Raw genomic sequence first — 24200 nt, 5'->3', positions numbered from 1 at the left:
ATTATGTTTGGAGACATAATTAGTCATTTCTATTAGCAATCATGCAGCTACACAGGGCCAAAAGATTTACAGGGACAGGGGTATATAGTGCAGTGGTTATGTTACTGGACTAGTAATCCAGAGGCAGGACTAATCATCCAGAGAATATGAATTCAAATCCCAAAACCCATAATCACTTGGCAGTTTGAGAATTTGAATTAATTTTTTTTTAAATCGGTAAATAAAAAATTGGTATCGGTAAAAGTGACCATGAAGCTGTTGGATTGTCGTAAAAACCCAACTGGTTCACCAATGTCATTTTAGGGAAGGAAACCTAATGTCCTTACCTAGCCTACATGTGACTCCAGTCCCATACCAATGTGGCTAACTCTTCACTAACAAGTCACTCAGTTGTAGCAACCTGCTGTCAGCGGCCCCCCACCACCTTCTCAGGGCAACTCGGATGGCCAATAAATGCCAGCCTTGCTCACATCCCGCGAATAAAAAAAAGTTGCCTTTCCCTCGTACATATGACAGAATATTTTGCTTGTTTGTGATGAATAAGGATGGCACCTCATTGTGAGCAATCTAAAAGTGGCCATTTTGGTCATCAGTAGCTAGAATGAAAAACAGCTTTCTGTACAGTGCTTCTGAGTGCCGAGTGCCAGCACTGATTGGAAGCCTATTACAGAATGAGGTAGTTCATACAAAACATGGAAAAGTTCCTAAACAATTGTGTTTTTTTGACCTAGGTTGTGCAGATCAGATCTAAATGTAAATGGTGCTAGCTGCCCCAAGTACTCCGTTGTTCCTTCAGTACGAAAATTGAAGTCTATCGCAAGTAAAAGACATGATCAGCCAGTTACAGACAGCAGCTGCAGGTACCTATTCTATTGTTCATATTTAGATTTTGTGACAATTTATAAGGCCATGGTAATTTAATTCTTCAAACCATTAGTCGTTTGTTCTTGGAAAGGTAATTTAGTTTTACCTGTTTTGTCAGACTGATCTGAAAATCCGCCTTTAAAAATAAATTGATATTCCAGTGACTATTTAATTTGTGTGTGTTACAGGTAAAATGGAGTTTGATGCACAAACTTCATCCCACCATGCTCCCTTCTGATTTACATCTACTTTAACAGTACCATAAAAGCCCTGATTTAAACACTCTCCTGTTTAATTAACCCTCGCTCCTGTTTAATTAATCCTCCCTTCCCCAAGTTGCTCTTGTACTCCTATGGTCCTCATTCTGAAGGGTAGGGAGCCAGCAAACATCGCCATGGATACTGTCAACACTTGGTGTGCCAGGAGATACTTGAGCAGTATTGGGAGGGTAACATCACTCTCTGCTGACTGCCCTTGCTTCCAAACATGACCCATCCTCTGAGGGAATCTGAGATTTCAACACCATATCCTTAATGTGGAATCATAGTTCAAGCATTGTAACTGCTGGTTTCTCCTTGACTTTCCCTATTTATGTGCAGCCTATTGAGACAAATTTTGGTGTGTAAGCTGTGGCTAAAATCTGTCGCTGTACTGTTACATAGTTCCTTAAGCTGCGCAGAACAGGAAGGTGTTTTGAGGAAAAGTTAATCGTGTGAAGAGCCAGGCGAGGCAAATGGAAAGCTAGAGGTACAAAGAAGGGTGAAAAATACATAGAAAAGCAGAAAAAGGAAAGGCTAACTTTGTTTTGGATTCCAAGTACAGAAAGAAGCCATTCACCCATTGTGCCTGTGCCGGTTGCTTGAAAAAGCTATCCCATTCCCTTCTGAAAGTTATCATTGAATCTGCTTCCACCACCCTTTCAGATCAGAACAACTCGCTGCATATTTTTTTTTCCTAATGTCGCCTTCAAAGAGTTGTGTACGTACACCCCTAAGTCTCTCTGTTCCTGCACCCCTTTAAAATTGTGCCATTTAGTTTGTATTGCCTTTCCTCGTTCTTCCTACTAAATTGAATCACTTCACATGTCTTTGTGTTAAATTTGGTCTTCCATGCGTCTGCCCAGTTCACCAGAACCTTGTATCATTTTCCCAGTTATGCTAGAAACAGACCCATGTCCCACCTAAAAGGGCTGATTTTAACCTTGCCCGCGTGGTGGAAACCAGCCCGTGGGACTTTCCCGCCGGCGTACCGCTGTCTTCACGCCGGTTCTGATCTTAACCTGCTCATCTGAAAGAGACAGCCACCAGAATTTTAACCATAGGCCTGCCAGTGGGCGTTATGGCTTCCTTGCCAGGCCAACCTAGCAGTGAGAGGAGCCGGGGCCAGAACAGGCCCAAAAAAAGTTAACTGGTTTTACTATGTTTTTAACTGTCCTCATGGGGCCAGGAGTAGCTGGAGCGCTCCTCTGGGCCCCATAAGGAACGTTTATGCCTCCCCTGCCCCAGGCTCCACCCCTCACCCCCCTCCCCCACTTGCAAGACGCTCCTGAAACCTCTCCTAACCGCTTACCGGAAGCCCGGGGACCGTTCCTTCGTTCCCCGGTGATGGCCTCCTGCTTGTCAGCCAGTTGCCAGTTTTGGGTGGGAAAATGACGGGGCCCATTCATATGAGGCCCAGGAGATAATATTTTATGGATCTCATGCTGCTGAAGTTGGGACGTCCACCTCAGCCGCTGCCTGCCCAGCCTCCACCCCTAGTTAAAATCGGGTTTTCAAGTGTTTTCATTTCACTTCAGAGAAAAAAAAATCACAGTATCTAAAATAGCTATTTGGTCACAAATTATTAGAGAGATTGGAAAGGAAGCAAATGGTGTTCAAAGTAGAATTTAAGAAAAAGGTGTGCACTATTTCTCACGGGGAAAGAAAAGTCGAAATCATAGAATAGTATAGCACGGTAGGAGGCCATTCGGCCCATCGAGCCTGTGCCGGCTCTTTCGACGGGCAATCCAGTTAGTCCCACTCCCCTGCTTTTTCCCCATATCCCTGAAATTTTTTTCTCCTTCAAGTATTTATCCAATTCCCTTTTGAAGGCTATTATTGAGTCTGCCTCCACTAACCCTATCAGACAGTGCATTCCAAATCCTAACCACTCGTTGTGTAAAAAAGTTTTTCCTCATGTCGCCTCTGGTTCTTTTGCCAAGCACCTTAAACCTGTGCCCTCTGGTTATCGACCCTTCAGCCATTGGAAACAGTTTCTCTTTATTTACTCTATCTAAATCCTTCATGATTTTGAACACCTCTATCAAATCTCTTCTTCGCCTTCTCTGCTCCAAGGAGAACAACCCCAGCTTCTCCAGTCTAACCACGTAACTGTATTCCCTCATCCCTGGAACCATTCTAGTAAATCTCTCCTCTCCAAAGCCTTCACGTCCTTCCTAAAGTGTGGTGCCTAGAATTGGACACAATACTCCAGCTGGGGCCAAACTAGTGCTTTATAAAGGTTTAGCATCTCCAGTATAATTACGAATTTCACAGTAGTGATTTAAAATGTAAATTTTTTATTTCTTAAGAAAAATACTAATTATTTTTACATTTTGAAGGACTGAACTGGAACAAATCTGTAGCCTGTCCTATCTGAATGGAATTAGCCTGGACATGGAGATTGAACACAGATCTGTAAGTCAGGCTGCAAACTGTACAGCAGATACTGTCAGCGGTGAGAAAGGAGCTGATCCAGACTATGCTCCAGAAGGGGTAACTAAAATTACTTTCCAAAGTCCAGTTGTACAAGACGTTTTTCCTGTGACTCCAAACTGTGAGAAGCCTGAAGGAAAGATGAACAAAATAACCAAGCAACCTGGCAGAAAACTTCAACGGACTAAATCAAACTCCTCGATAGCAACCAGTTTAAGCAAAACATCTGCGAAGTCTTGCACTAGCAAAATCTCCGAAAGGACAGTTTGTTGCAGCACAATCAGCAAATGCTCCGATAAAGAATCGAAAGTTAGTTCTACTGTGAGTGAAGATGATACAGAGGAAGAGTGTATTTTTGACTTTAATCAGATTTTGCATGAGAAGGGAAAGAGCTTAACTGCGGACACTGGAATTGCGCTTCCCGTGGTGAAGTGCGGGCTGAGGTGCCACAATCAGAAGCAGCCTTTGAAGTCCTCCCTGAAGAAGTCATTTGACTGGCGCACTCATTCTCAAATGATGATTGTAGAAGCACCCAAGACTAGAGGAGAATGGAAGGATGACAGTGTAAAGAAAACTTTGGACAGAAATGTGAAAGGCTGCTTACAAAATAAACATCTTGTACCCCTCTATCAATCATTAAACCAAAATGTGCAGGATTATGTCTGCTCAATTCCTGAGGAATCTACAGAGTTTTGCACTAATTGCTATTATGACCAGAAGCAAGACCGGAGGTTCAGACAACCTTGCCACCAACCTTCCCATCATCATCAAAACTTGCGCAATCTAGGATTACTGAATACAATGCAGCAGAGATTGGAGCAACTGTATTACTATGGCACAACAGAACAAAAATCCACCATGAATATTGAAATGGCTGTGAATACAAATGCATCTTCTAATCATTTTTACTGCAGGGAGAACTACACTGTTCAAGCGGAGGCTGAGCAGAACCGTTTACAACTCCCACAGTCACTGGACTTAATACAATGTAAAACTCCTTCACCAGAACGTACTGTTGAATTGTCTAGTTCTCATGGAGGTAAAGTTCCTAAAATAACAATGACTTGTCCTACCCCAGTCCCACGTAAAACACCTTTATAATGAGCTGCACTCCTAAAGATTGTTGTCAATTTGCCTTACCCTTGTGGGGGAAAAAATCTGGCAGGTAATTGTATGGCTACGGTTTTAAATTGGGACGGGATTGATGTGTGCGGGGGTCAGGGCAAGGGACAAACTCACAAGTTGAGGCCTGGGGAGATTTTAACTCCCAGGCCTGATTTCCATATTCAGGCTCCGACTCCCGTCCGAACCCTGTAGGAATCACTGCCTGGCCAGTGGGTGGGAATTTGGACAGCAGAAGGCCACCATAGGGAACTGTGGGAACGGTGCTTTGTTGTGCCTTCCAGTATTTGTGCCTATATACGCAGGCATGAGTTACAGGATGAGACTTGGAACATATTCAACAATAAATTTTCTGAACTTGTTTTTATGGAATGAAAATAAGAAGGAAGAACTTGGATTCAGATTCCTTCACAGCCAATGAATTATTTTTGAAGCACAGTCTCTGTTGTTGTACAGGTTGAGCGTCCCGAATCCGGCAACCTCGGGACCGAGACCGAGCCGGTTTTCCGGACTTCGGAACACATTTCTGATGTCCGAAGTCCGGAAATATCGTAACCTGGGCTGGGGCGTTTCCGGACTTCGGACATCAGAAACACGTTCCGAGTCCGGAAATGCCTGGGCCCAGCTGGCGGCGGAAACAGGGTGTCCGGATTCTGGAACATTTTACGGATTCTGGACAACCTCGCCACCAATCATTCCGGATTCTGGAACTCCGGATTTTAGACGCTCAACCTGTATAGGCAAATAGAGCCAATGTGCATAGCAAGATCCCACATGCAGCAAATGCAGGATGAATGACCAGTAATCTGTTTTTTGATGGGGTTAAAGGAGAGCTGCTTATCTACAAGACGGAGGCATGAGGTCTTTAACATTGACCTGAACAGGCAGACCTGGGCATCAGTTTAATGTCTCATCTGAAAGACAACACTTCCAACAATGCACTACTCCCTCAGTACTGCACTGAAGTGTTAACCTAGTATTACATTGTAAGATTTTGACGCAAATATATCTATATATTTAGCTGGGAAATGTACAGTCCTATCAGTCATGTTTTGTTGGTCAATGATATGGAAAACTAACAGATCACTACTTGTACTGTACTGCTTTACTGTTGAAAACAGCGGCTCTAAAATTCCTGAGGCCCAAAAATGCTGCAAACTGCGTGGGTGGGGAGGAATTTGGGGCAGGACCCATTTGGGCCATGACCCCGCCCCTTTTATCACCTATGAAAAATTCCACCGGCAGTAGGGGTGGACACTACCTGCCCACCCACATGCGGTCAGGTGCATTATGAATCTGGGAAATAGGTTATACAACCTTGCCACTCTAGCAATGCTGGACACAGGATAGACATGCGCATCTTTGGTATCCAGCATTGCTACGGTCCTTGGTGGGGTTGGGGTGTTTAACATTTAAAAGGCTGGATTCAGCAAGTGATCAGTTGCATTATAGAAACTGGCTGAATGGGAAACTAGCCAATTAAAAAAAATTGCATCCTACCGCTCCTAGAGGATCGCAGGCCCACTTATGTGAGAAGGCACCACACCAAATACCCTCCAACCGCCCTACTGAGCATCGGAAGTGAACATCCCATCAGCCCCATATGGCGTGGGCACCTGCCTGCAGTATACAAGTATCATTGACCCCAGGATATTCGTTGGGGTCGGGGGCAAAGCCATGGGACAGTAGGAAGTTCTGCACTCTCCAAAGTGCATCCCCAAAATGCCTCCCAGGGAATTTCTGGGCTTCCCTGTTTTCGACTGACTAATGTTAAAAGAATTAACGCTGCTTTCTTTAGCTAAAGGCATTGTAATTCAAGAATTAAAATTTCATGGAGTGATTAGAGATTTGTGAAAGGGGCAAGATTTCATTCAAAAAAAATTCTAATAAGTCACAACTGAACTTGAATGAGGTGCAATAAATGCTTCGAGTTTCAAGCAAGACATCGTTGCATGACAGATCTTCTGTTTTGTAAGTGTAAATTATATAACAATAGACATCGCCCCAATATTCTATACAATTAGAACATTGGCATGCAGGAATGCTTTTATCCTTCCCCTGAAGGGGTTAATTGGCACCCACACTGGAATGAAAATCTTAATGATTCAATATTTTATGTTGCAATGTGACATATTTTGGATGGAATCACTATTACTGCAGGTTGTGTACAGACAATTAGTTCTTTGCTGATCTAAGCATAAAACTTACTTAGTCATGAGAATACTTTTTCTGTAATAAAGCTATCATGGAAATATTTCTGTGACATATTTTGGATGCTAATGTTTTAACCCCTATATGGCTAACATTTATTATGAACATGTAAAACAAATTTTACAAGTAAAAAAGCTTTAGCAAGTTAAGAACCATTACGTACAAATTTTGACACCTGCTAACTGAGCAAACAGCCAATGGTTTATATTCCACGTGTATTGGGACAAAGCTGAACTTTTAAACCATAACTCTGTGTTTCAAACTTCTGTGTCAGTTTCCAGGCTTTTTTAACCTACCCTTAAAAAAAAAACCCTAAAAAGTACAAGTCTTTGACTATTTCAGCTTGATCGGGTATCATTTTAAAGCTATTTGTAATTTTACTGAAGTGCTAAATTATTGCCTCTGACTTCTTAATCAGCAGCAATGCAAAATAACCATAGAATTTACAGCACAGATGGAGGCTGTTTGGTCCATCATGTTTGTGCAGATGCTGAATCTTCATCTGAAGCTGTCTACTTTAATCCCATTTCCCTGCCTTTTTGCTGTATCCTGTTGTATTCTCCCTTTTCAAACAGTTAGCTATCATTTGTAGGTTCATTCTGAATTTGTAAAACTGGCCTGAAGTGAACCATTTAGTCATTACAAGTAGATACTGGAGTGGGATTGGATGGTTTTCAGCTGAAACCATTTTCTGAACTTTATCTTGTGGTCTGTATCCCGAGTATCATTTTGTCAGTGGCTGCATTGCCCTTTTACCAACTGGATTGAGATCTTTACAGCCATCAGACAGGAATTTTCCTGCAAATTTTTCCTTTTCAAGTATATATCCAATTCCCTTTTGAAAGTTACTATTGAATCTGCTTCCACCGCCCTTTCAGGCAGTGCATTCCAGTGCCTTAGAACTATCTGCTTGCGTGGCGGGTAAACGCTAGAACAGACTGGTTGGGCTGAATGGCCTGTTTCCATGTTGTAACACTTGTGTATTTCTATGTAAGATGTAGGCCCCGATTTTAATTGGGGCCAGTTTCTGGCAGGTGTGTTTTGATGTCCGTTCAAAAAGAGGCTCGGGATATTTTAATTCATTTAACTATCACCGGTGGACTTCCCCTCCATCCTGGATGGGAAGTGCCGCAAATCCGTGCTGCTTGGAGGCCACGCACTGAGCAGGTAAGTCACTGGAATTGGCTGTTGGGCCATCGCGTGGAGGTCCCTGTGATTGGGAAGGAGGAGTGCGTGATCACAGCAGGGGAGGCCTCAGATTCCCACCTGACCTCAGAAGGAATTTTTTTTTTTAAACTTGCCTTTATGAGCCTCTTCTGGCCCTGACCCACTCCCACGTTGGGTTGCCCTGGTGGGAAATGGACTGCCGTTTCCCGCTCAGGCCTCCCAGTAAATATGGCAGTCGGGTCCTGATACGGTCATTGGAACCCGACATGCAGATGTTAAAAAGGACCCCGCCGGCTTTGGGTGGCTGTCCTTGCCACCTGCTCAGTGGAGCTGATGAAAATCCCGGCAGATAAGCTCCAAGTTGGGTAAGTGACCGGGGGGATTTTAACTGCCCACCTGCTCTGTTTCCGATGGGCGGGTTGAGTTAAAATCACCCCGGTGTGGTTTGTCATATTGACATACGTAACCTCAGTTTGGGTGTTTTGGCTGTGATTCATAATGAGTTGTTCTGACATGTATTTCTCTTCAGATGCTGACTTCTGTGCATTTGCAGCATTTTTTCTTTGCCTGTCTAGCATTGACAGGTTTTTTTTCTCTCTCTTTGAATATGCTCAACATTGATTCAATTCAATGCCAGATGTAAACAGGGCTGTTGTGACACTTGTGATAGCATGGTAACATTTAAGCAAATTGTAAATCAATTTGACGCATATTAGCACAATCGCTCCGGTTGCAGTGAAATCCCAGGGAAGAATTTAGCAGCAAGACCAAAGCCATAATAAAACCTTCACAGTCAAGAAAAGTTTAAGGAAAATAGCAGTACTTTTATACAACGACTTGTACACAGCGTGTAGGTTGCTTCTTTGAAGGTTTTCAGTTTTGGCAGAAGTGTACACTGGTAAATATTTAATCAGTTCACCATTTAAGATATCTGTCAGCAAAACCACGAGTGGAATATTGTGTGGCGAAGGCTCTGTGAGAAAGTTAATGAGTGTTTGACAAATGGAACATTTGTTATTTTATTAACCCTGGGGGAGGGGGGGAAGTATCTGCCTCCTGGAATGGAATGCTCATGTGCATAATGCATCCTAATTAACAGCATTTTGAAGCTATTTCTGTTTAACATAATTTCCACCCGATTGCTTTTTTCATCAAAACCTAAATGCTTGCGTTGGAAGTGAATGATATAACTACTTCTTCTCAGAAGAATCCTGTTAGTTATGTAGGCCAGAATTTTGAAAGTTTGTTTTTCTATTACTGCAGTTATGTTTCATATTAATCTACAATCACATAACACTACAGTGTTTTCCATGGAAGAATATATGCGCGTGTATTTATTTTCCTTTAATTGACTGACTGTATCTCAGCTGAGCCGAGAGTTTTTCTATTATTTCCTCATAAAATGTGTCCCCGCCCGAAGGCATTGACTCCTTGCGAGGGTATGGTTCTACTAACTCTCGTGCCCTCCTATACCACATTTAAATGACCATTAATCATTTATGAGCCTTGCCAGTGAATGTTGCCATACTCTTCAACCAGAGGGGGCATCGTAGGTGAAGCCTGCTTTTATCCTCAGTTGATGTCCACACAAGCTTGCTTCTAGTGGGGGTTGGTTTTTCCCTCTCTAATTCGGGGTGCTAAGTAAGGCTAATTGTAGCATCCCTACCATCTCCATGGCTTAGATCAGCTAACGTAGCAGCCCGGGATCTCATGGATTGTATAGTTCACCTGTTGATTGAAGAAACCTGCTGAGCCGTCAGGAGAACCAGATTTTTTTTCTATTGTATTCACTCACTGATACTTCACGGTAAAGAGTTCAAGGCTAAAAACCAGGCTGTAAATAAAGAAAGCTTTAAAAGTTAACTCCATAGTACGTTATACTAGCTGGAGTTGGCGTGGCGCGACATCCCACAACAAATCTGGCAAATTTCTCCATTTACTGCAGGTAGCATGATTTGTTATGCAAGTACCACAATTTCCATCCGAAGTCCCAGAGGCAATGAAAATGATGGTTTCTGAGAGATAACACATCACACTGTAATCAATCACTTCTCCAAATAATGCATTCATACCAAAAAACAGACACCTCAAAAGTAGCATGCCCATGAATAATATTTTACTAACTTCAAAAGGTGGCAATTCTACTGGAATTTCAATCTTTGAACGTTGCAGCTTAAAAAAACTGTCCAAAGTAGGGCTAGAATACATGGAAGTGGCATATTGTTGGACTTGCATTAGTCAGAATTATACGTGGCCATTCTTTTAGAGTTTACTTTTATTGTTGCCTAGTGTATCAGTTCTGGGAGGATCATAAAGATACATACCCTCAGAACAATATGACGCACAAGTAACCTGATTAACGACAAACCTAGAATTTGAACAAGCTTGCAGTAATTAAGCAGGTCATTCTCTTTAAATCTTTCACTGTAAGAAATACCTGGTTGCAATTCTAGTTGCAGTCTGCAATGCCATGTTTTTGCTTCTTTGCAAGAACGTGCAGTGCCGATCGCTGCCAATGGCCGCCAGAAAACTAGATGCTGAATACGTTTGATGTACGCGCTCAGTACTAAAAAGCACAGTTGGGGGAAAAGTGCATTTTGTATTGCTCTGTTAATTCAATGCAGTAGTACATCTGAGACCTGCTGTGTTCCATTTGAAATAAATGCTCTGAAGACTGGCTGGACAGATTTGCACTTTAATAGTATGGAATCCTAGTCTGTATGTAGTGTTGCACATCAATATTTAACACTAAGGATAAACTTTAACTTGAAAGGGAAAATGTACATGAGGAGTTTGCTAGACACCTAAATCTATTTGGTCAAATACTTAGAATGATGAACAAGAATTGTAATGCTGTACTTCTATATTTTCATGTTTTCTCAACCATTGCAGGCAAAGTGCAACCTATCTTCAATAAAAATCTGTTTTCAAATCAGATTCTGCAGTACAATACTGCATCTAATTTGTCCATTTGCCAGTTTAGTATGAATTCCACAGACACGTTGCTAATTTTTGCCTTTTTTCTTCTTCATGTTTTATTGAAACATTTACGAAGACTAATGTTTGGCAATGACGCAGGAGGTTGAGATCCTGTGTTACGGTCTTTGCATTTGCAAGCATCAGTGGTAACACTGGCCTCCTGCAGTCCTACTTGGACCCCCACCTGTGGTGGCACATTCCTTAAATGCCTTTAAAACATAGGGGCCAGATTCAAAAGGACTCTGGACCAGAACATGTTTTTATGTAAGCAACTGAAAGTGACAAATGAAATTGAGGTTTAAGGAACAGTAAAATTAATTCTGAACAAATTAAATATTATAAACATAAAGAGGGAAAAGTTCAACTCGCGACCGAGAATCGTTTTGGCATAGAATCGGCATTAGGCCGCCAAATTTTGCATTGTGATCTGCTGCACCCTGGCTGTGCCCAAAGTGCACTGAATCCCATTTTGGCTCAAGCGACTTTTAATTGCCCAGGGTGTCCACCTGAAACAGGCTTTGGGTTCCTTAAATATGCAATTTGGGGTTATTACACTGGTTGAAGGACCCTGAATGCAAAATTCATGAACAAATGGGTAGAGGTTGCGTCGTGCATTCTCTGCCTGGTTGTACCAGGCTTTGAGCAGCCTAACCACGTTCCTTGAAGAGACTGCTGAAGGCCGTTCAAAAAGAAAAAAGGCTCAGGAAATTTTCAATTTTTACTTTTGCGCGCTCAGGAGAAGCAGATGTGCTCCACCCGGTCCCACAAAAATAACTCCAGCTAACAGCCGGTGGGTGTTAAACCTCCTTCTGTAGATCACCACCCCCTCCTAACCCGACCTGCCTATGCTGAGCCAGCCATTGAAGTCAATGGAAAAGAAAATCAGGCAGGGTAGATAATGGCCTGCTGATACGCGACTGCTTGTTTTGAACCCCCGCCAAAGTTGAATTTCTCTCCCTTTTTTTTTGCTTGTATACGCCCTCACTAAAATTGCTTGCACTGAATTGTGCTGGGAGAAAATGGGTAATGCCAGTAAAACATGTACAAACCTAAACAAAACCATCTATTCGTTAATAATGTTCCCACAGCAGTGGTTCAACGAATGGTGTATGGCCAGACATGGAGGGGTGTCAATCATTTGCTGTTGGATGAACTTTTATAAAAAAAACAGTAAGTAAAAATCTTCACTTGTGATTATGCATTTACAAACAAGTTCCACTATTCTGTGGCATCTCACCTAGTCATACACACAAATCAAATGGTCACTGTTATGAAACACAACTTCTGATTCATGCACACATATAAGAAGTGCTTGTGAGGCACTCCACCTTGTCATACATGTGAATATAGACACAAGTACTACAATATTCTAACACTCTGGGGTGGATTTTCTGGTTGGGCCATATTGTTGGCAGGGCAGGCGAGTGAAGAATGAAACCCGTATCTTACCACTGTGCTGCTCCGCTTTGACTATTGCACTGCACCATCCAAGGGGATAAAACCTTTTTTTATTATTCATTCTCAGGATATGGGCATCGCTGGCAAGGCCAGCATTTATTGCCCATCCCTAGTTGAGTTACTGGTCAATGGTAACCCCCCAGGATGTTGATGGTGGGGATCTCCGTGATGGGAATGCCATTGAATGTCAAGTGATTAGGCGATCTCTTGTTGGAGATTGTCATTGCCTGGCAATTTTGTGGCACGAATGTTACTTGCCACTTATCAACCCAAGCCTGGATCTTGTCCAGGTCTTGCTGCTTGCGGACATGGACAGCTCCATTTGGATAATGAAGCAGAATACTGAGCAATCAGCAGTGAACAGCTCCACTTCTGATGTTAGCATGGATGGAAGATCATTGATGAAGCAGCTGAAGATAGTTGGGCCTAGGACGCTGCCATGAGGAACTCTTGCTGTCCTGGGGCTGAGATGATTGGCCTCCAACAACCACAACCATTTTCCTTTGAGCTAGTTATGACTCCAGTCACTGTAGAGTTTTCCCTCTGATCCATAATTGACTTCAGTTTTACTAGGGCTCCTCGAATGCTGCCTTGACTTCAAGGGCAACCACTCTTACCTCACCTCTGGAAGAGAGCCCAGGTGGGCAGAGGAAATGCTTCAAGGACACCCTCAAAGCCTCCTTGAAAAAGTGCAGCACCCCCACCGACACCTGGGAATCCCTGGCCCAAGGCTGCACAAAGTGGAGGAGAAGCATCCGTGAAGGCGCCGAACACCTCGAGTCTCTTCGCCAGGAGCAAGCGGAAGCCAAGCGCAGGCAGCACAATGAGCGCACGTCAACCCAAGCACCCTACCCACCCGCCCCTTCAACCACCATCGGCCCCACCTGTGACAGAGACTGTAGGTCCTGCCTAAGAAGACGACCTCTGGAATTGAGCTCTTTTGTCCATGTTTGGACCAAGCCTGTAACGAGGTCTGGAGCGGAGTGGTCTTGGCAGAACCCAATGTGAGCATTGGTGAGCAGGTTATTGCTGAGTAAATGCCGCTTGATAACAATGTGATGATTCCTTCCAGCCGTTAATTGGAAATAGGCTAATAGGGCGGTAATTGGCCAGGCTGGATTTTCCTGCTTTTTGTGGACTACTCTATCATTCTGTACCATCTATAGCTTAATATAAATCTTGCGTATGTGTGCACTTGCTGTCTGCAAACATTACTTCCTGTTGGCAACAATTTTGTTGTCAACTTTTGATATTCACACAGCCATTGTAAACACTTCTAATGGGAATTTCCGATGTAAACAATTGTCTGTACTCGTTACTGATAAGCCAATTGAATCATTCAATATGCTTTTTCAAAATAAAATTCAATGGCACTTTTTTCTCAGTAACTGAAATTTATCATGTTTAAAATTCAAAAATTACGTGCTTCACATTAACATGATTCTATTTATCCACTGAATTGTCTTTTAAATGCCTTCCTTCTAATTTTTGCTTCAAGGACTCCATCTCTCTCAAAAGCCGGGGCTTCATCTGGAAGTTTTAGCAAAGTTGCTGTGCATTCTGAGCATGTGCAGTTTGCAGAATTTCCCAACATGCAAACTGTGGCTCAATAGGAGTTGAAGGGTAAGTCTCCACATTCTGTGAGGATTTAAAAGTTTCTTTGCTTTTTTTCCAATAATCTTTCAAGGAAACGAGATTAAATTATCAAAGCTTTACTTCAGGCAAGTCTGACATTTATTTAAATTAATTAACAACCAACATGTAAGCAGCAGCACTTGTGATCAGCAGGACCTGTGTAGAATAGCATCTGTTATTGTCGTTTCTTTGTTAATGATTAGAAAAGAAAACTGGGATTCATTTTTTATAGAGCTGGGGCTGCTGTTTGTTACTGTTGAAAAATCAGTTAAAAGAGAACACTCGTTTTGAATATTTTTGAGGCTTAAGGATTTTTTTTTTAATTTGGAAACTGTAAATAGTGGAACTTTTGAGCATTTTGAGTTAATTTCTGTTTGTGGAAATTTATGTTTATTGAAGATTGTATAAGTTGGCCAGCTCAGTAATAGTGCACTGTAATCTCTGCTTCTGCATCCAGGAAGGGCCCATCAGGAAATGACACACTCCAGCCTATGATTTTCCATCTATTTTAAGAAGCAGACCATTTCTGCTTAAATGCTTTATGATCTGAAAATAAAAGCAAGAACTGGTTGACTGTGGAGAAAGTGGTTATGGCCTTCCTGAAGGTACAAAAGAGGCTGGAGGCTGATGGGTGGGAGAACAGTGGGGGCTGGGGGGAAATGGTTTGAAAGGAGCCAATGGCATTTTGGGTCCGATTCTCCTGGGGATCCCCTCCTCCCAACCTGTTAAATGTTGCTTTCCTGAATACTACCAAACTCTGACCATTACTGCTTCAAAAGTCCCTCTTCAGTATTGCTGATTTCCCCTTCCCAGACTTCAACCCCAACACTCCCATGTCCAGAGACCCACCTTCAGTGCTTACAAATCCTTAACTGTGTCCCTAATACTCCTTGATCCCAGAACCATCCTTATGTTTCCCGAATCTGAGACTTCCCACCAACACTCCAGAATCCTTGGATTTCTTTTTGGACCCAGGTCCTATGATCTGCCCCAGTGTTCCTAGAATCTCCATCTCCAGTGTTCGTGGAACCCCCCTCACAATAACACTAGACTGTCAAACACTAGCCTCCTTTCCCAGTGCTCCCAGATCCCAGGGTTCTCCCCAATGCTGATAAAAGAAAGGACGACTTGCATTTAGAAGACTTGCACAATGAAGTACTTTTGAATTGTAGACACTGTTGTAATGTCGGAAACACAGCAGCCTATTTTCAACATGGCAAGGTCCAACAAACAGCAATGTGATTATGACCAGATAATCAGTTTTAATGATGTTGGTTGAGGGATAAATATTGGCCAGGATAGCGAGGAGAACTCCTCTTCTGCTCTTCGAAGTAGTGCCATGGGATCACCTACGTTCACCAGAGTGGGCAGACAGGGTCTCGGTTTAATGTCTCATCCGAAAGACGGCACCTGACAGTGTAGCACTCCCTCACTGGAGTGTCAGCCTACTTAGTTTACCTGGTAATGTTACTTGGCATAACACCCCTGTTCTTATAAAACCTCTGACTAACCATGAACAACACCACAGACCAGAGGAAATCTGCTAGTTCATAGTAATTATATATATTTAACAGCTTAACAATAGATTTTTAAATTGTAGAACATGCTAGTACAAAGAAGTAAAGCATTATGACTCCCTTGGCAATAGCTGTTAAATTCGAAGGGAACCTCATCCATCACCTGCTTCCCAACAAAGTTATGACTTTCTGGCAATGTCCCTCGTTTTCATATTGAATTATTCATTCACAACACTCCGTAGGCTTGTACCAAACAGGATCTTTCGGGAGACAAAGGTTATAACTGATCTTTAGTTACAAGTTGTGCAACACACTTACACTGACAGCATCGCCAATTATATAATTGACTATTTTGATATAATGTTTTGGCTATGTTCTGTGTTGATCACAGACATGAAATGTTTGGGCCACATAAATAAAGTCATGCATGCAGTAAACTAATCCCTGCCATAGCTGGAGCATGTGGTCTTTGTGGGGGAGAAATTGGGTAAGTAGTGCCACTTGTTAGCGCCTAAAGAGGCAGGCAGTGGCTGTAGCGCCACTGGCTGCGCCTCCCGCGATATTCAGTTGGGGTGATAATGGTGGCGTTAGTCTTTTGCGCTGCGCCGCCACCGATGATGTCATCGGTGTGCGCAGCGCCCCGTTCGCGATATTTGGTAGCGAACGCCGCTGTTGCGCCATTCACGGGGCCTTACTGTGCCGGCAGCGGCGCAAGTTAAGGTGGAGGTGCGGGGCGGCTGCCGAAAAAGGCGGCCGCCTGCCAGCACCTCCGTCCCCGGCCTCCTAACCACCCCCCCCCCCCCCCGCCCGCGGCATTGCCGGCTGTTTCCCGAGAGCCCGGCACTTCTCCTTGGTGCCGGGCTCGTTTGCCGGCACTCGCGATCGGGGTTCGCGCTGTTGCAGGCACCTCCCCCTTAACAGTGGGAGGAAGGCCTGCAGTACCGCAGCGTGCCGTGCCGCAGCATGTGGCGCTGCGGCACGTTGCACTGCGATATTCAGTTTCAGCGCCCTAAGAGGGACACGGAGCGCCTCGAGCCTCGCCCCGTGTCCCTCGAGGGGCAATGAAACTGAATATCGGACGATCGCTGAAGCTGCGAACGCTGCGCTAAATCCTGCGCTCAGGCGACTTTTGCGCCACTTTGGCGCCCCAACCCAATTTCTAGGCCTGTGTGTTTTAAATTGTATGGCTGCCCACTATTTGAATTAGATTTTATTAGACTAACTTTGGCTGCGTATTGAAATGGAACTTGTTTCATTGAGTGGCAAAATGTACACTAGAAAGTCACAAAAAAAACTTTGTTGGCCAGGATAGCAGCCCCAAGATGACGTCACCACTTACCATTTTGGGAGGCTATTGGGAGGTCACCCATTCCCACTTGATATCCCTTGCCCCCGGCCACCACCTTAACTTGGCCCTTTATTTTAGGTGGCCGAGGCGCCCGCCAGACTTGGGCGGCAGCCTCATTAATACATTCAAATTGGGGTTCCATGAAGTCATTAAGACCCTTTTAATGGCATTTTAATGGCCGACTGAGCAAGGAAGAGGAGGAGGTTCCTTAAGGTAGTGGGGCCATGAAGAGCAGGAGTGTCCCAATCTCTCAGTTGGCAGAATGCGATTGAGAAAAGGAAGAAGAGCACCTCCCCTCAGGTATGATCCTTTGATCCCTGACTCGGATGGGGAATTTAGAGGGGGGACCTTGATGCCACTGCACTAGGAATGAAGATGCAAGGGTCAAGTGGATGTAAAAACATGGTAATATGTTTCTGATCCTTTATTTAGCATGATAAGCAGATTATGAAACCGTGAGTGTTTCAAGCCCTTTTGCTGATTAAATGGAAGCGTACCTCCCACTTTGACATTTAGAAATGATGATGCTTGTGAAAATATATTTGTGGTAGAAAGTCATGCAAAATTGGCATCTCACAAACCAATTTTGTGGTGGGACGTCCCATGCTGGAAGTACGCACGAAATGCCGCCGCTGCTATATTGGTTAACGTGCTCCTGAAGCGTCCTTGACAGCCACCTGAAATGAACGCTGGGCTCATTAAAATATTTAAATAGGCGCCCTGTGCTTGGGAAATAGGTGCCTGGGAGCATTTGATTGGATCATTCTTAAGGCTGCTCAGAAAAACATGGCGTGAACACTCAGGAAGCAGACTGAAGCAACGATATTTAAAGGCAACCCCCCACCTCCATTAAGGTAAGTCTCTTATTAGTAACTTTTGGCTGCTGGGGATTTTTGGAGATATTTTTTGGCTGCTTTGGCTGAGTTTGGAAGTCTTTAATACTAAATAGCTGTTGGAGAACTCACTTGGAAAGATGAGAATGTTGCTGGGATTGCCATTAAGGCTACCACTCCAGGGGGACAAAGCAGCAACATGGCAGCACAGGCCTGCAGAGGGCCAACGAAGAGAGCAAAGGAGGCCTTACACCATGCAGGTGTTTCGCTAAAGATGTCTCATTTCAACATGACAGAGGAGCAGTGTATGAGGAGGCTGTGTTTCAGCAAGCAGGCAGTCACTGACCTGGTCACTTGTTGCAGCAGGAACTGGAACCAAACACCATGGCTCATACAGAACTGCCTGTGGCTGTGAAGATTATGGTGGCCCTCAACTTCTATGCCACAGGCTCATTCCAGGCTGGAACGGGTGATATAAGCAACATGAATCAGTTTGCTTTACATACAGCCATCAAGCAATGACAGATGCCCTCTCCACAAGGAGACAGCAATACATCACCTTCCTAATGTAGGCTGCTGATCAGGAGGACCGAGGTGCTGGATCTGCTCACACCGCTGGCTAACAATGATGGACAGGTAAAGACCCTCTTGTCCATCCACCCTGTCCCACACAACTGGGATACCTTGTGTATCACAGTATATCCACTCCCTACCCTACCCAAAACCAGGTGATCTCCTAGGAGAGGCAAAAAAACAGATTAAAAACCCAGGCCAATTTGGGGGGAAACCAACCTGGGAAATTTCTCTCCGACCCATCTAGGTGATCGAAACTAGTCCAGGAGATCACTCTGGCCCTGAATTTCCTGCAGCACCAACCTTTTGTAAGAGGTGATGTCCGTCCCAGCCAGAAACAGATCCAGCTCTCGCTTCAGAATTCCACAGGTGCAGGGTCTCATGGACTGCACACACATTGCCCTGTCTTGTCCACGTCCGGAACCAGCCATGTTTTATAACGGGAAAGGGTTCCACTCACTGAATGTTCAGTTGATCTGTGACCACAGATAGTGAATAATGCAGGTCTGTGCTCAGATCCCTGGCAACAGTCATGATGCTTTCATATGGCACAAGTGGTCAATCCCCCCACCCCCGTCTTCCACCCAGACAAGCGGGTGTCAGGCTGTCTGCCTGGAGACAGGGATATCCCCACTACACCTGGTTCATGAATCCTGGTAGGAACCTGGGCACAGACACTGAGCACTGATACAATGAGAACCTTACACAAACCAGAGTTCTCAGTGAGCAAACCATAGGCGTTCTCGAGCAAAGGTTCTGAACTGATCTGGTCAAGTCCTGCAGTATAGCCCTGAATAAGTCTCCACATTTGTAGTGGTTTACTGCATGCTACACAATTATACAAGGGCCAAGTCTTGCAGTTGCCATTAGAGGAAGAAGTGGAGCAGGAAGAAAAAGGGGTGAGGAAGAAGACAAATACCAAAGTTGGGCAGTGCTGCCAGAACTGTAAGGAAACAAACTATTGAGAGATTCTCATAAGCAAACCCTTCCCGTAGCACACCAACAGTACCACCTCCCATTTGACCCACTCCTCCCACCCATCTTCTGAACGCCTTCAAACATTACTTCCTGATGGGTTTTCCTCTTACAGAACTAAGAATATGAAAGCCAACATCAATGTTTAAAAAAAAAACCTCTCTTCATATATTGCACAGGAATTCTGGATGTAACAAATTTTTCTTAATGTTGAAAATTAAATTACTCGAGTGCAATCCTTTAGTGCCTGGCCTCTGTGCTCGTTTACCTATTCTAGTGCTCCTACGAGGTGGTTCACCTGTCGCTGGAGCATGTGAGGTGGGAGGCTGCTGATCATTCACTGAGGGCACTTGAGATGACCGTATTGGGCCCCCTCAAGCAACTTTGACCAGCTGCAGACCGCTGTGTCTTGGCGTCGACCGGGGCAGCCTAGGCCAGCTGGCTGTAGGGAACCAACAAAGGCACTGGGTTAGAAATTGGCAGGGGAGCAGGCATCCTGTCATCCTGAAAGAGGACAGCATGAACCCAAAATCATCTGCATGAATACTTCTCACACTTCCGCATGAATACTTCACACACTTCCAATTGTGAACATTAGATATATGTTAATTTTATAGACCGGTATAATTTTAGCATCATAGAATCTTACAGCACAGAAGAAGGCCATTTGGCCTATTGTGCCTGTGCCGGCTGAATGAAAGAGCTATCCAACTAATCCCAATCCCCTGCTCTTTCCCCATAGCCCTGCAATTTTCTCCCCTACAGGAATTTATTCAATTCCCCTTTGAAAGTTACTATTGAATCTGCTTCCACCACCCTCTCAGGCAGTGTATTCCAGATCATCATAACTTGCTGCATAAAAAAAATTCTCCTCATTTCACCTCTGGTTCTTTATTCATAAATAATCATTAGATTATTCATGAAATTATGTGTTATAAAGTTAAATGTCTGTGATTATTCCTCCCAATGGCTCTACATAACAGAAGATCCCAGATTCAATTCTTGTATGCCTCAAGTTAACTGATTTCAGTTGGGATGAATGATCCCAGTTGGAGTGAATGACATCACACTATCATTATCATCTCTTTTGAAGGTGTCCACCCATAAATCCATCATAACTTCCGACAAAAAAAATGTCAGCCTAGGAACTGTCATGGATCTGATGTTTACTTTTGCTCTGCTTGAAAACATTTCATTTTCTAGGGAAGCCTTAGAAATTTATGGCACAGGAGGAGGCTATTCGGCCACTGTGCCGGCCAAAAAAGAACTCTCCAGCCTAATCCCACTTTCCAGCTCTTGGTCCATAGCCCTGTAGGTTATGGCACTTCAAGTGCATATCCAAGTACTTTTTAAATGCAATGAGGGTTTCTGCCTCTACCACCCTTTCAGGCAGAGAGTTCTGGGTGAAAAAAGTTCTCCTCAACTCCCCTCTAATCCTTCTATCAATTACTTTAAATCTCTGTCCCCTGTTTATTGACCGCTCTGCTAAGGGAAATAGGTCCTTCCTATCCACTCCATCTAGGCCCCTCATAATTTTATACACCTCAATTAAATCTCCCCTCAGCCTCCTCTGTTCCAAAGAAAACAAATTCAGTCTATCTAATCGTTCCAGAGGTCTGCAAATACAAGATTCGAAGCTAACCCCGTATGCCTGCACATCAATGTGGGCTCTAGCAGTCATTGAGAGTAGTCCTTGTATTGAAAGGAATTTACAGGGAATGGTAGCGTAGTGGTGATGTCACTGGGCTAGTAATCCAGCGGCCTGGACTAATGATCCAGTGACATGAGTTCAAATCCCACCACGGCAGCTGGGGAATTTAAATTCAGTTAATTAAATAAATCTGGAATAAAAAAGCGAGTATCAGTAATGGTAATAATGAAACTATCGGATTGTTGTAAAAACCTATCTGGTTCCCTAGTGTCCCTTTAGGGAAGGAAATCTGCCGTCCTTATGTGACTCCAGACCCACAGCAATGTGGTTGACTCTTAACTGCCCTCTGAAATGGCCTAGCAAGTCACTCAGTTGTAACTAACTGCTACGAAACAAAATAATAAGAATGAAACCGACGGACCATGGATGATCCATATCTGCCTACTCCTGAGGTCCCCACCATCACAGAAGCCATCTTCAGCCAACTCGATTCACTCCATGTGATATCGAGAAACGGCTGAGCACACTGGATACAGCAAAGGCTATGGGTCCCGACAACATCCTGGCTGTCGTGCTGAAGACCTGTGCTCCAGAACTAGCTGCACCTCTAGCCAAGCTGTTCCAGTACAGCTACATCACTGGCATCTATCCGACAATGTGGAAAACTGCCCAGGTATGTCCTGTCCACGAAAAGCAGGACAACTCCAACCTGGCCAATTACCGCTCCATCAGTTTACTCTCAATCATCAGCAAAGTGATGGAAGGTGTCATCGACAGTGCTATCAAGCGGCACTTACCAATAACCTCCTCACTGATGCCCAGTTTGGGTTCCGCCAAGACCACTCGGCTCCCGAACTCATTACAGCCTTGGTTCAAACATGGACAAAGGAGCTGAATTCCAGAGGTGAGGTGAGAGGACTGCCCTTGACATCAAGGCAGCATTTGACCGAGTCTGGCATCAAGGAGCCCTAGTAAAACTGAAGTCAATGGGAATCAGGGGGAAAATGCTCCACTGGCTGGAGTCATACCTTGCACAAAGGAAGATGGTTGTGGTGGTTGAAGGTCAATCATCACAGCCCCAGGATATTGCTGCAGGAGTTCCTCAGGGCAGTGTCCTAGGCCCAACCATCTTCAGCTGCTTCATCAATGACCTTCCCTCCAACATAAGGTCAGAAATGGGGATGTTCGCTGATGACTGCACAGTGTTCAGCACCATTAACAACTCCACAAATAATGAAGCAGTCCATGCCCTCATGCAACAAGACCTGGACGACGTTCAGGCTTGGGCTGATAAGTGGCAGGTAATTTTTAAACCACAGAAGTGCCAGGCAATGACTATCTCCAACAAGCAAGAGTCTAACCACTTCCCCTTGACATTCAATGGCATTACCATTGCCGAATCCCCCACTATCAACATTCTGGGGGGTCACCATTAACCAGAAACTTAACTGGACCAGCCACATAAATGCTGTGGCAACAAGAGCAGGTCAGAGGCTAGGTATTCTGCGGTGAGAGTCTCACCTCTTGACTCCCCAAAGCCTTTCCACCATCTACAAGGCACAAGTAAGGAGTGTGATGGAATACTCTCCACTTGCCTGGATGAGTGCAGCTCCAACAACACTTAAGCTCGACACCATCCAGGATAAAGCAACCCGCTTGATTGGAACCCCATCCACCACCTTAAACATTCACTCCCTCCACCGCCGGCGCACCATGGCTGCAGTGTGTACCATCTACAAGATGCACTGCAGCAACTCGCCAAGGCTTCTTCGGCAGCACCTCCGAAACCCGCGACCTCTACCACCTAGAAGGACAACAGCAGCAGGCGCATGGGAACACCACCACTTCCAAGTTCCCCTCCAAGTCACACACCATCCTGACTTAGAGGTATATCGCTGATCCTTCATCGTCGCTGGGTCAAAATCCTGGAATTCCCTACCTAACCGCACTGTGGGAATACTATCACCACACGGACTGCAGCGGTTCAAGAAGGCGGCTCACCATCACCTTCTCGAGGGCAACTAGGGATGGGCAATAAATGCTGGCATTGCCAGCGACGCCCACATCCCATAAACGAATTTTAAAAAAATTAAGTGAAAATTTACTAAGTAATATTAAACAGAAGCAAATTCTCTTCTGTTTTGTATGTTCTACACAGACATGCAATGCATTCACGTACTGGTTGCCCCCCATTGGGAAAAACATTAACCAGAAATTTTGAACTTGGTTTGTGGCCACCAGCAGTTTCACAATTTGACATCCTTTCATCCAAACAAAACAATCTCCTCTGTTTGGCTATACCTGGGGCAGCTAACTGAGCAAACGTTAACACAATATCCGGGGTATATTCCTTTTTATTTAAATTAATGTTTTTTCCAGGTGTGTATTCCACATTATGAGAGGTGGATGGAAGGCCAGAAAGGACATTGAAATAATTGTTTTGAGGTGATAAAAGCATGCATGAAGGTTTCAGCATTGGACAGGGGCAGAGGTGAGCAATGCTGTTCAGGAGGTAATAGATGGTCTTTAGGATGAATAAGATTTAGCATTTATAGCTCAGCTCAGGGTCAAACAGGACACCAACATTCTGGACAATTTCAGTGAGCGGGAGAGGAATCAATGGCAAAGGATTTGAGTTTATGGTGGGGCCCAAAATGATGGCTTCAATCTTCCTCATGTTAAGTTGGAGGAAGTTATAGCTCATCCATTATGCTGGACAGGCTGTCCGGCAATGTAGTGGCAGTCAAGGGGGTCGAGAGAAGTGGTGGGGAGGTTGAGCTGGGTGGAAGCAGGCCCCATGAATGCAGATGATGTTGAGAGAGGCAATATGTGGGTGAGGAAGAAGAGGGTCCAGGGATAGAACCTCCGAAGGTCAGAGTGCAAGGGTGAGAAGAGAAGCCTTTGTGGAGATGCACTGGCTGCAATCAGAGAACAGTAGTTTTAAAATGGAAAAAAACATTTACACTGCCAGCTGGTATGGGAGTGAGGAAGAGAAGTTGACTGGTCAGAGGTTGAGTAAGGGGGAAGTGAATCTCATGAAGGAAATGAGTGAGAAGGGTGTTTGGGGAAGATGAGGGAGAAATTGAAGAATAAAGTTATTGGAGCTAGAATGGGTGGGGTACTGGAGGGAGGTTGGGAGTGGGGAGAGGAAGGGCAGATTGCATCAGAGGCAGC

The 24200-nt window shown here is 44.3% G+C and overlaps 1 protein-coding gene across 1 annotated transcript in view; it reads left to right on the top strand.

Moving 5' to 3' along the window:
- Nucleotides 1-10994, top strand: part of LOC147106269 (uncharacterized) — a 31560-nt gene extending 20566 nt beyond the window's left edge. The window contains exons 8-9 of the mRNA XM_086009238.1: nt 732-860; nt 3464-10994. Coding sequence (XP_085865364.1) covers nt 732-860; nt 3464-4658 — 1324 coding nt within the window. The 3' untranslated portion in view covers nt 4659-10994. The remainder of the gene's footprint in view (nt 1-731; nt 861-3463) is intronic.
- Nucleotides 10995-24200: the final 13206 nt, after the last annotated feature.

The sequence above is a fragment of the Somniosus microcephalus genome, chromosome 16 (assembly GCF_052327205.1).
Source record: "Somniosus microcephalus isolate GS21.2 chromosome 16, FLI_Smic_1.0, whole genome shotgun sequence".
Lineage (NCBI taxonomy): Eukaryota > Metazoa > Chordata > Chondrichthyes > Squaliformes > Somniosidae > Somniosus > Somniosus microcephalus.
This window is presented reverse-complemented; position numbering and strand designations above follow the sequence as displayed.